Genomic DNA, 13,574 nt, shown 5'->3' with positions numbered 1-13,574 from the left:
ATTAGTAACTGGGCTCAGCAAGAAGTCCCAGGGAAAGAAAAAATTGGATTCTGATGGTATTACTTGGAAAAGTAGAAAGGGAAAGTGTCTAAGGCTGTTGGTTGGCAAATATCACTTTGTGATATCACTGCTTATGAAATACCTCTGTCATCACCTGGGAATTGTTCAGGGTGACCTAGATGAGACAGCAGAGTGGAGTTGGAGGGAGTTTGAACGTAATAATGTGTTTTGGGGTCCAAAAGAGTTTCTGCCCAGGACCCAGCTTCCCTACAGCCTTGTCTGAAGTTCCTGTAAAGCTACCTTTGTCATTCCCACCTCATTTTCCCTCCTACTTCGAATTTTTGTTCTCATTCCACAGCTGGCCTCATGGAACGTGTTTATGAGGTCAGTCAAGGTTTAGTAATCGATAATACCTAAAACCTGTGTTTCTCTACAGGTAGTCCTACCTCCTACCACCAGAACAAAACAATCTTGATGGAGATGGGGATGACACATATGCACACACATACATGCACACACAACACAACATATGTACACACAGAACACAACACACGCCTGTGCACAGCACACACAAGCACATACACACATATGCATACACACGCCTGGAAATGAGTTCAAAGTTCAGGGCCAGCAGCTGTGTTGCATTATTTCCTAAGGGCAATGTGTACGGCGCCCCCTGGAAAAGTAGCAGGTTTCTTAGAAATCCTGTATTCTATCTTAAAGATCCTGTGAATTATTCATTATACTTAAAAGTATATTTCTGCATTATAACAATAATGTAGTTTTAAAATTGCCAATAAGACTATACTTTCAGGGATCATTTCTATAGTTTGTTAAAATTGCCAATAAAATTTATTTAAATTTTTTTTCCTCCATAGATCTTCAAGTGAGATTGATATTCTAGGCAGATATATGTTTAGCATATGGTTTCTCATACCTCAGTTTGGGTTACATAGGGTCATTCTTCTGCCATGAAGTAATTTGAAGTTTGTGTTTGAGAATTGTATTTAAAATTATTGTGTAAAAGACAGGTGGTTAGTGATGGCAACTGATCTAATTTAGTGGTTCTCAAAGTGAGGTCTTTGTACCACCAGCAACAGGAGTATCTGGGAACTTGTTAGAAATGCGAATTCTTGGGATGCCTGGGTGGCTCAGCGATTGAGCATCTGCTTTCAGCTCAGGGCATGATCCCGCTGTCCTGGGATTCCTGGGATCCAGTCCCATATCGGGCTCCCTGCATGGGGCCTGCTTCTTCTCCCTCTGCCTATGTCTTTGCCTCTCCCTCTCTCTCTGTGTGTCTCTCATGAATAAATAAATAAATCTTAAAAGAAATGCAAATTCTTGGGCCCCACCTCAGATCTGATTCAGACACTCCAGGGGTGGGGTCCAGCAATGTGATTTATTAGGCCTTCCAGGTGATCCTGCAGCCTGCTAGAGGTGGAGAACCATTGTCCTGATTTCCTCGGCAGAGCTGGGGGCTGGGGGTGTCCAAGTGTAAATCAGGCCCTACAGGTTTCTTCCTGTAGGGAGTCAGGCGTGGAGACTGGCTGCATCTCTGTCTTACTCCCTCTCTTTTTCAATCCTTTCAAAATGGAAGCACGTGCTAAAACAGGGAACTGGGAAGGTAAACCGAGACCTTTCTTTGTCTGGGAAGAGTCATAGGAAAGTTGGTCTAGAGAAGGCAAATGTTTAGTAAGCTGCAGGGCAAGTAAAAACAGCCACGAGGCTTCCACATTACAGAAGGTCTAATGGGGGCACTGACCCCCTTTGAGAAAAGTGGGTCTTAAAAAGGAAGCAGTTAGCTAGGAAGCTAAGCCAGTAGTGAAAGAGTTCCTTCAGGGAGGCCAAGAAGGAAGAGGCTGCTGGGGGAGGAAGAAAGCCAACTGGAAGAGCTTGTAAGCAACGTTTGCTCTGAAGGAGGATGTGAGTGAATGAATATAAAGGTAACATGAAATGGCAGTAGTGAAATTCCTGGTTCTTCGGTGATGGGGTCAACGAGAGCCAGAGAACGAGGCTCTGCCGCCAGGGGGCAGCAGAGCCCCACCGTGGAAACCAACCAGAAGGGGGAACTCTGGTTGATAAAAGACAGTATTAGGCACACCGTGGGGGGGAATGTATCTTTCACCCCATGCAGCTTTTTTTTTTTTTTAATGTGTACATCGCATACACAGGATGAGGGAAGCATAGAGGAGGTGTCCTCTGTGAAGTCAGCCATGTGCAATTTGCACACCCATCCTGAGCAGGTAAACGTTTGCCTGTTACAAGGCCATAGTGCCTGAACTTGGAGGCCGTCTCAGATGGCATTTGGAGTTTCAGGAACATGTGCCCCATTTACTTCTCTCCCATGGTCTGTGGAGCTCAGATACTGAGCGAGGAGGGGTGATGCTAGAGGACGGGGCAGCTGGGGACAGGTTTAATAAGCAGAGGCACTTACCCACAAGGCTTGTTCTTTCACTTAGCTTGGAGCCCAAGCAGGTTGAATTGTGCGGTTGAGGCTGGCGTGGGGAAGGATGGTGAGTCTGAATGTGGTAGGACCAGGGGGCTTTTCCTTACAGGGCCAGTGCTCAAATGGTTAGCTTGCTTGGTGGCTACGAGCAAAGGCCTGGGAGCCCAGCCCTATTGTTAACAGGGTTTGAATTCCTACTTCGCTTTAGCTTTTGAGAGCATTTAGTGAATTACTTACCTTACTGGTGAAACAGGAAGAATAATAGTACCTCCCTCATAGGATTGTTACAAGGATTGAAGGATTTTGTATAGGTAACATGGCTTGACATGTGAACACCCTGAAGTGTTAATGATTACTATTATTGTTGTTGGTAGCCAAAAGCATGTGGCAATTTTGGGAGAGGGTATTGGAGGAGGTCATGGAGAGGATATGACTGCTGGTTGACCCATAAGCTGAACCCAGGCAATCAGAGGCTCCTCACACCTTGCCCCATCCTTAGAATGTACATCCCACCTGCCATTCCCCACTAGGAGCTATTCCAAGGACACACAGCCTTGAAAGAGTAAGGTGTCATTGAGACCCTTGGACTCGAATATGTGACTGAACTGGGTTAAGGCCTCCATCTAAACTTTTAAGATTTGGTAGGCGGGTGTGGAGATCTTGCAGCAACCTGAGACTAGTCTTGTGTTTAAGTTCCTCTGTTTATTTCATCTGCCACCTACCAATCTGGAGTGCTTTACCTCTTCATTCCCTCCTCGTCCTCCCTGTAGAGGGGCCAGTTTCACAGCTTACCCCTTGGTGGGCCCAGACTTAAATGGCCAGGGCTGGTAAGAGCTGGGCAGGCAGACAATGTCCCACATGTGTCACTCAGCGTTTGGGGTGGGCTCTGGCTCTAGAGACCAGCTGGAATAATACAGACTGTAATAAAGAACACCAACTGAGCGCTTGCTCCGAGCCAGCTGTGGCATGTGCTAACTCCTTCATCCTCACAGCCACTGGAGAAGAGAGATACGATTGTTACCACCACTTTACAGATGGTAACACAGAGGCAAAGAGAGGCTAATTGAATGCAGATTGGGGGTGGAAGGAATCCAGCCTAATCCCACAGGAGTTAGAGGCTGCAGTGTGGCCTGGTGGATATCTGGATCTGGAGGCTCAGGCTGGCTAGAGCAGTGGCAGCGCTTGCTGTTGTGGCAGAGACCACTGAGTACCATCGGCCTTGGTCTGGATGCCTGGGGAGAGGGAGGTGAGGGCTGATTATGGAACACTCTGCTGGGAGTCGGGTATGATCTGAGACCATGGACTGGAGAGAAGTTTATCTGTCACAAAGGATAAGACTCCTGGCTACAATGCTCTTGACCCAGGCGTAGAGGTTGGAGCAGAGTTGGCAGAGTCAAACGCTGGCTCCAGGGACGGCTTTTGTTTGGTGCTCTTAAATATATGTATTATTAGTGTGTGAAGGAAAAGAACCTTTCATCTTTTAGAACTGTCATCTTTAATCATCAGACTATCTTTGAAAGGCTTCAATATTCCTTTTTATGCAATTTGCATGAAATGAGGTTTTAAAATATAATGTGTTTTAAAATGCACTTTGCAGATAAGTTAATGTGTATTTTTTAGTGGAGTCTTAACTAAAAATTCCCATTGATGGCAGTTTCCAATGGTCTTAAGGTTGGCACTCCCCGAGGTTTGAGATATCTCAAATGAAATGCTTGCATGCAGACAAGAGAGCTCATTAGGTGAGCTGTGTATGGCATATCTTCTATTCCTGCTGGATTGACAAGGGGACAAATGCTGAATTTTTTAAATAAAAGGGAATCAACTAGATTGAAGGTATAAATGGACTGTAATCATATGACGCTAATGAAAGATGAAAAAACTTTTTTAAGTACAAGCAAATAGAGTAAAAAACTGGATTGTTTTCCTTCTCCTGTATTCATTTGTATGATTAAGGAATAGACAATTCTGTTACTCTGAATGAGGAGGCCTCCAACATCAAAAGGTAGGCATTGCAGCGGAAAGTTCAGCCCTTCTGGTCCAGTGGTGACACATAATTATACCTTATTAAACGGGGTAGAGAGGTTTTGCCCTGGGGAGAGTAGGTGAGCCATTATTGGGAAGCCAATCAACCACAAAATGTACCTTATGTTTCTCCTTAATTATAGATATTTGTGTCATTTTAGACTGCACATTGTTTGGGGAAGCTAAGGCAGGCCTCTGAATGGCAATTGCCTGGAGCTAAGAGGTGATTGGGTAGGCATGCTTTCCTGATTGCCTCATGTCGCTCTCTTCCCATCCAGCTGCTCCTCTATTCCCTGGCTTGGGGCTGCACGCCCCAGTGATGCTCTGAGGCCTCAGGTACAGATTTGGTCTTCAGGAGACCTGAGCCTGGGATGGGCTTATGCTCAGGGTCCCACAGGCCATGTGCATAGTTGCTTATTTAGAAACTGGGGACATTTTGTCGTGTGAAGATTGTGTTCTGTCTACACTGCTTTTGAGGCCATTATCACATTCAGCCAGGGGCTTGCTTCCCTCCAAGAGTATGGCACCAAGAAAGGGCCGTCTGTGGTCTGGAAGGGTTTAGTTGCCTCTTTGAGTCTCAGCTTAGCTGACTGCCTTGGGGTGAACTCTTCTGGCCCCCGCAGACCAATGGACACTATGTTCATAATCGTTTCCTCATTTGCTGATGGCAGTGAGGTCCAAATGAATTTGCTTTAGAGAACTGGGGAAGAATGAACAAAGAGGAAGTCAGCTCCTTGTTGATAAGAAAATCAACAGGTGAGGTGGGAAGTTGAGGAGAGGTAAAGATGGGTGCAGTGTAGGAGAATGAGCATCTTACGTGTAGAAGATGTTAGGCTGCCCAGGGGGGCGGGGGGTGTCCTGAAGCTAGATATTTTTTAGAAGGGTGAAGAAATAGAGGACCTTGCCTCATAGATGGAGAAGACTAAAGTCTTCACAATATTGTGAAGTTCCATTATTTTTCCCTTTGATTATAAAAATAAACAACTGTTAAAAGCAGTCTAAAAATCTGACCAAAAGGGGTACAATCACTGTTACCATTTGGGTGTGTGTTTTTCTAGTCTTTAATTATTTAACGCACGTTGAAAAAAGTAGTTTTCATGTCCACATAATATTGAGGTGCGCTCATGCATTTGACCAACCTCCCACTGTTGGACATTTGGGGGTATTTCCTTTTCTTCCCAATTCAGTAGCAGATGTGAATGATTGGGCAGGTAGTCATCTCTGCATTGAGGCTTTGTCCATCCATTGGCCTACAGATCCATTGCTGTAGTCGTTGTCTGGTCTTGCAGAGCACACACACTTCAGGTATGCATGCAGATGAAAGCCGCCCTCACTTTATGCCTGGAAAGGGATGTGCATTGGGTCATGTAGTCCAGCTGTGGTTGCACAAAGCCCTGATAAGCCCAGTCTTCCTTCTGGGAAAACCCTTCCCAGAAAACTTGGCAGATCTCTCCCAGCAGTTATGGTTGCTTCTAACAAGGCAGGTTGCTATGGCTGGGCAAAATACCTCCCCAAGGCCGACTGTGGAAAGCTAATGGAAGAAGGAAATTCCTGTTAGTTTGATCAATTTACATTGAAAATATTAAACCAATACACATTCCTTGGTATAGCTACCTAAGCAGATGGCAAAAGGGAGGAAGCCATTCGTGCAGATGACTGCGATGCCTCTGAACCAGCCAGAATTTCTTAAGCTGGTGTCTTGCCGTGAGAGGACAGTTTGAGAAAGTAGTAGAATGTTCGGTCAAAATGGAGTAAACGTAAATCCCCTGGCGTGCAGATTTCCCTTCCTCTCTGAGGGCAGCGCCTATCATTCCTGGCTGCAGTGGGACCCCCTGCACCTTTGGGGTTCAAGGAGCGTGGGAGCCCAAGAGGCCCTAAGAATGAGCCTTTCCTGTTCGTGTAGCGTCTTGAGCCCAAATTGTCAAAAGCTAAATCAAGTCCATTTCTTCTGCCAGCGAATGTTTGCTGATCCAACTTCATCATTTATGCATTAGCTTCACCTCTACATTACAAGGCAGGCTTCAGTCTAATAAAATCTTGTCAGAGTAAGATCCAGACCACTTATATGCTTGCTCATTTTTGTGTGTTTGCCTAGTGATGTAAGGCTGAAATTGAATTCACACAAATTTTATAAGGTGCTTATGCATTTCAGCATCTATGTGTTTTAAAGTACTTTTTTTTTAAAAAAAGATTTTATTTATTCATGACAGAGAGACAGAGACAGAGACATAGGCAGAGGGAGAAGCAGGCTTCTTGTGAAAAGCCTGATGTGGGACTCGATCCCAGGACCCCGGGACCATGACCTGAGCCAAGGTAGACACCCAGGTGCCCCTAAAGTATTGTGTATCCCTAGACAGCAGGCAGTGAGGCAAGACCCAGAACCCAGCTACTGTGATAAAATTGGTTCTGTGTTGTTCGTATGTTGAGTGAACTCTCAGTAGTCTGTCCTTGTCCGTGAATAATAGAAACGTCCTTCTCTCACCTTTGGCATTTGGTCCTGTCCTGTGTCCTAATTCTGCCCTGAAACTGGTATGCCCCTGGGATGCCATGAGGGAAGAATGTGAAGAAGGCGCAGTAGGAGGTACCCAGGTTGCCAGATACCAACTACCAATTAGCCTGTGCTATTTATATGCGGGTGCTGTGCTGAGTACTTCATATATATCATCATATTTAGTCATGACCATTTTTTTTCACTTTATGTATAAGGGAACCAAGCCTCAGAGAGATTAAGTGACCTGCTTAGGATTACACGGCTGTGTGGTTTGTGCTAGAATCTGATCCCAATTCTGACTGTGATGTTCATGTTCTTAACTTACATTGCACTGTGTGCTGATTAAGAGACTTGTCCTGTGTACTGTCCTTGTGTTTATTCTGCTTTATTTCAAAAACAAACTTCAGTTAAGAGAACACACCCACATCTAAATTTTCCCTTGTTCTCAGGCTCTGTTTCTCCTCCCTTTCTCTTACCAGTCCTGTACCCCTTCCTGACTTGGCCCTACCTTTACCAGCCTTACAGGTGGGTGGGTGATGGATGAAGACAGGCAGTGTGACACCTGAGCCTAAAGAGACCCCAAAGTCCTGAGGGGGGAGTACTTCAGGTACCGCCCTCCACGCTGGGTTTTTGCTAGGCTGTTGCTGCGGTGAAGGGATGCAGAACCCACCTTGGTTCTTGGCGCTAGGCTAGCTCGTAGATCCCACCCAAGCTTGGATGTGACCTTTTCATCCAAGAACAATGAATAACTACACCGACCCTCTGTTGGTATAAGTGGCAATGATGTTTGTGAGAAGTTGACTAGAAATACTGTCTAGGGGACTATTTGGAAGATTTAAAAAGTCAAGGCACAATCCAATGACTTCTTTTGTTTCTCCTTTAGGTGCAGCAGCAAGAGTACTGCTCGCTGAAGTCCAACCTTTCCGCCTTTGCCGTGGGGCTGGGTCGCCTCCTCTGCTATTGGTGGTTGGCGGAGCTGATGGTTCACCTCATGTACATGCACGCCATCTACAGCAGTGCCTCTCTCCTGAAGGCTGTCTCTTGTTGGACCTTAGGTAATTGTGGAAATTACTGTCAGTGGAACAAGCATCAAGAGTTAGCTTCAGAGTAAGGCTGGGCTGGGTGGCAGACAGGGTGTAGTTGTCTTGAGTAGTCCCTCTTTTTTATTTTATTTTATTTTTTAATTTTTTTTTAAATTTATGATAGGCACATAGTGAGAGAGAGAGAGAGGCAGAGACACAGGCAGAGGGTGAAGCAGGCTCCATGCACCAGGAGCCCGACGTGGGATTTGATCCCGGGTCTCCAGGATCGCGCCCTGGGCCAAAGGCAGGCGCCAAACCGCTGCGCCACCCGGGGATCCCTTTTTTTTTTTTTTTTTTAAACTGACCTTGTTCCTCTGTGGCCAAACTGATGCATGTGTGCGGTGGATGATGGATGTGAGGGCCAGGCTTTGTGGTCTGGGAGCTAAGGGTGGTAGGAATCCCTTTTCATAATGGAATCCTACTAAGCTTACTGGGGTCTGCATCTTTATGGTGTGGCCAGCACTGTAGTTGACAGCAGAGGGCAAGAGATGTAGGGGACAGCCTTTGAGTCCCTGCAAAGAGGCGATGCTCCAGGACTGAGTTGGGCTGTGGTATTCATTGTGGTTCTCCTGCATGATACTAAAGAAGAGAATATGAGCTTTAGGGCGGGACAGACCTGGGCTTGAGTCTCAGCTCCACCTACCACTAGTGGGCTGCCTTTGCTGGGTTACTAAACCTCTCTGCATCTTTATCCTGTGAGGGGAACAGCCTTGATTTTGCAGGGTTGTTTTGAGGGCTAAATGGAATCATGCAGGGGAAGGGCTTAGCTCATAGTGTCTGGTAGATAGAATAAACGGTGTGTCCTAGTGTATATCCCTCTGTTGCCCCGCCCCCTTTTTTGGTCTGCGCATTTCTTTATATCTGCAAGAAGGTGGGATGGGAGTAATCTCCTAAGCAGGACACAGTCTCCAGTATAGGACTGGTCTGTGGAGAAACCACTGCTCTTTATTTCTCTGGCCAAAACAGCAGAGACCGTGCCCCTTTCTGGACAAAAATCTCCTATTTCCTTGTTTGCTCTCCTTTTAAGAACTCCCGTGGTAGCTGAGTTCAGCCTTGTGGTCTGACCTCCAGCCTGTAGCTCCAGTGGGAAATGTGTGATCTTCCAGTCAGATTAAGCTGCTCCCTATGGAGGGCAAGAGTACAAGCCTGACTCCTTATCTGTTTGGTGATTTATAGATTTTTTTTTCAAGTCTTGATTGTCCTTGATATCACACATGCTTAATCAGAATGTTTTCAAGGAAGATACCTTTTAGGATTGGAAAAATACTAAGCTGTTTTAATTAGTCTCTTCCCCCCCCCCCAAACAAGTCCTTTTTTTTTTTTTTAATAGTTGAGGGTAACTAATACAAGGTTTTAATGAAATGCTTAGACAAACAGAATAGGAGGAAACGATGACATGCTAAATCAGATCCCTGTTGTACTGCACCCAAATTAAACTATCAGTTCATGTGATTTTAACTATAAGTAACAGAAAGCACAACTCAAAATGCAGTTCAAACGATACAGAAAAACCGTTATCTCTAAGGTCAGCACCAGTGGTAGTAAATTCAGTGACTCAGAAAAGTCATTAATGATCCATTTGGGGATCTGTCACTCAGTTTAAGAAGTAACCAGATTCCTAGAAGCCCTTTGTTTATTTCTGTAACCCATTACTTTCTGTCACCCTCTCCTGAGTTTTGGTTTAGTCATTCCCTTTTTTTTTTTTTTTACTTAAAAATACAGACTTTATTTTTAGAGTTTTAAACACTTCTAGGTTTACAGAGAAATGGGGAGGAGAGTGTAGAGATTTCCCATGTACTCCCTGACCCTGACATGCACAGCTACCCGCACGAGCAACATCCCCACCAGGGCAGTGTGTTTGTAGTAACTGATGAACCTACATCAGCACATCATTATCACCTCGAGTCCATCATTTACGTTAGAATTTACTCTTGGTGTTTGTCGTACAGTCTGTGGGTTTTGACAGATATATAATGACACGTGTCCGCCACTTTAATGTCACAAAGTAGTCTCATAGCCCTGAAAATCCTTGGTGCCCTTTGTTTTCATCCCTCCCTCCCGTCTAACCCCTGACAACCACTGATCCCTTTACCATCTCCATAGTTTTGTCTTATCCAGAATGTTATATAATTGGAATGATACAATATGCAGCTTTTCCAGATTGACCTCTTTCACTTAGTACTCTTATGCATTTAAGGTTTCTCCATGTCTCCTCATGGCTTGATCACTCATTTATTTTTAGCACTGAATAATCCATTGCCTAGAATGTACCAGAGTTTGTCCACTGAAGGACATCTTAGTTGTTTCTGAGTTGTACAATTATGAATAAAGATGCTGCAAACATCTGTGTGCAGGTTTTTGTGTGGACAGGAATTTAAAACTCCTTTGAATAGATACCACGGAGTACAGTTGCTGGATTGGATGGTAAGGGTATGTTTATTTGTGTAAGAAACTGCCCTACTCAGCCTGGGTGGCTCAGTGGTTTAGTGCTGCCATCAGCCTAGGGCATGATGCTGGAGACCCGGGATCGAGTCCCATGTCGGGCTCCCTACATGGAACCTGCCTGTGTCTCTGCCTCTCTCTCTCTTTCTCTCTCTGTCTCTCATGAATAAATAAATTAAAAAAAAAAGAAACTGCCCTACTGTTTTCCAAAGTGGCTGTATCATTTTGCATTCCCACCAGCAATGAATGAGTTCCTGTTGCTCTGCATTTTTGTCAGCTTTTGTTGTTGTCAGTGTTTAGGATTTCAGCTATTCTAGTAGGTATAGAGTAGCATCTCACTGTTGTTTTAATTTGCAATTCTCTAGTGACATTTGATGTGAAGCATCTTTTTTTTTTAATTTATTTATTTATGATAGTCACACAGAGAGAGAGAGAAGAGAGAGAGAGAGAGAGAGAGAGAGAGGCAGAGACACAGGCAGAGGGAGAAGCAGGCTCCATGCACCGGGAGCCCGATATGGGATTCGATCCCGGGTCTCCAGGATCGCGCCCTGAGCCAAAGGCAGGCACCAAACCGCTGCGCCACCCAGGGATCCCTGAAGCATCTTTTCATATGCTTATTTGCCATCTCTCTATCTTTGCATGGTGTCTGTTCAGGTCTTTTGCTCACTTTTAAATTGGATTTTTCATTTTTTTAATTATTGAGTTTTAGTGATTCTTTGTGTATTTTAGATAAAAGTCCTTTATCAGATGTATCTTTTGCGAACATTTTCTCCTAGCCTGTGGCTTGTCTTTTCACTTTATTGACAGTGTCTTTCACAGAACAAAAGTTAAAATATTTTGCAAGTCCAGCTTATCGATTATTTCTGTCATGGATTACGCCCTTGGGGTTGTATCTAAAAAGTCATTGCCACATCCAAGGTCATCTAGATTTTCTCCTATGTCCTCTTCTAGGAGTTTCATAGTTTTGAACTTTACAGTTAGATCTCTACTCCATTTTCAGTTAGTTTTTGTTAAGGCTGGAAAGTCTGTGTTTAGATTTTTTTTTTTTTTGCATATGGATGTTCAGTTTTTCTAGCACCATTTATTGAGACTATCTTTGCTCACATTGTATTGCCTTTGATCCTTTGTGAAAGATGGATTGACTGTATCTATGGGGGTCTACTTCCAGGCACTCTATTCTGTGCTATTGATCTTTTTGCTTATTCTTTCACCAGTGTCACACTGTCTTGATTACTGTAGCTTTATAGTAAGTCTTTAAGTCAGATAGTGTCAGTCCTCTGACTTTGCTTTTCTCCTTCAATATTGTTCACTTTATTCTGGGTCTTTTACCTCTTCATATAAACTTTAGAAACAGTTTGTTGATATCTACAAAATAACTTGCTAGGATTTTGGTTTGGATTGCATTGAATCTATAGATCAATTAAGGAAGAACTGATATTTTGACAATATGAGTCTATGAGCATGAGATACCTTTCCCTTTAATTAGTTCTTCTTTGTTTCAACAGAGTTTTAGTTTTCCTTATATCTAACGTATATATTTTGTTAAATTATACCTAAATTTTTTGGGTGCTAATGCATATAATATTGTTTTTGATTTCAAGTTTTTTAAAAAAGGTTTTCATTTATTCATTTGAGAGAAAGAGAAAAAGAGAGCATGAGCAGGGGTGAAGGTCAGAGGAAGAGGGAGAAGCTGACTCCTCACTGAGCAGGGAACCCAATGTGGGCCTCGATCCAAGACCCTGGGATCTTGACCTGAGCCAAAGGCCAACACTTAACTGACAGAGCCACCCAGGTGCCCCTGTTTTTAATACCAAATTCCATGTGTTCACTGTTGATATATTGGAAAGTGATTGACTTTGGTATATTAACCTTGTATCATGCAACCTTGCTACTATTGTTATATTAGTTCCAGGAGGGTTTTTTAAAAAATATCTTATTTATTTATTCATGAAAGATACATACAGAGAGAGGCAGAGACACAGGCAGAGGGAGAAGCAAGCTCCATGCAGGGAGCCTGATGTAGGACTTGATCCTGGGTCTCCAGGATCACGCCGTAGGCCGAAGGCGGCACCAAACTGCTGGGCCACCTGGGCTGCCCAGTTCCAGGAGGTTTTGTTGTAGTTGTTGACTCTGGAATTTTCTACATAGACAATCCTGTCATCTGCAAATAAAAATTTCCTCCTTCCCAAAGTGTATAGCTTTTGTTTCATTTTCTTCTCTTATTATATTAGCTAGGACTTCCGGTATGATATTGGAAAGGAGTGATCAGAGAGGACATGATTGCCTTTTTACTGATCTTAGTGGGAAAGCTTCTAGTTTCTCACCATTAAGTGTGATGGTTTGAAAAGATCAATAAAATCAGTAAGTCTCTAGCTAGGTTAAGAAAAAAAATCAAATTTCTCATATTACTAACATGAGAATGAAAATGAAGACATCACTACAGAACCGATGAACATCAAAAGGATGATAAAGCAATGTTATGAAAAACTCTATGCCCACAAATTTGATAACTTGGATAAAAAGAACCAATTTCCTGAAAGATACAATGTGCCAATCTACATAGGATTATATAATATGAGTAGGCTTACATCTATAAAAATTGACCCACTAATTAATAACCTTCCAAAACAGCTGTAGCTGTAGGTTTTCTGCAGATGCTTTTTTATCAAGTTGAAGAAATTCCCCTCTATTCCTAGTTTGCTGAGAGTTTTTTTTATCATGAATGGGTTTTAGATTTTGTCAGATGCTTTTTTTTTTTTGCATATGTTGATGTGATTATGTGTTTTTTTTCTTTTTTGGTCTGTTGATGTGGTGGATTACATTAACTGATTTTCAGATGTTGAACCAACTTGCATACGTGGGATAAATCTTGTCATGATGTATAATTGTTTTTATACTTTATTGGATTTGATTTGCTAATTCTTTTTATTATAATATTATTGACTATATTCCCTATGCGGTATTTTACCTGTGACATATTTAGTAACTGAAATTTTGTACCTCTTGATTCCCTGATTTGCTAATATATTGTTGAGGATTTGTGCATCTATGTTCATTAATGGTATTGAACATTGTAATATCTTTGTCTGAT

The 13,574-nt window shown here is 43.2% G+C and overlaps 1 protein-coding gene across 5 annotated transcripts in view; it reads left to right on the top strand.

Moving 5' to 3' along the window:
- Positions 1-13,574, top strand: part of HHAT (hedgehog acyltransferase) — a 317,033-nt gene that overhangs the window by 68,397 nt on the left and 235,062 nt on the right. For all 5 annotated transcript variants that reach the window (XM_055319514.1, XM_055319515.1, XM_055319513.1 and 2 more), the window contains one exon: positions 7,843-8,014. In XM_055319514.1, the coding sequence (XP_055175489.1) occupies positions 7,843-8,014 (172 nt within the window). The remainder of the gene's footprint in view (positions 1-7,842; positions 8,015-13,574) is intronic.

Source organism: Nyctereutes procyonoides, unplaced genomic scaffold (assembly GCF_905146905.1).
Source record: "Nyctereutes procyonoides isolate TBG_1078 unplaced genomic scaffold, NYPRO_anot_genome, whole genome shotgun sequence".
NCBI lineage: Eukaryota > Metazoa > Chordata > Mammalia > Carnivora > Canidae > Nyctereutes > Nyctereutes procyonoides.
This window is presented reverse-complemented; position numbering and strand designations above follow the sequence as displayed.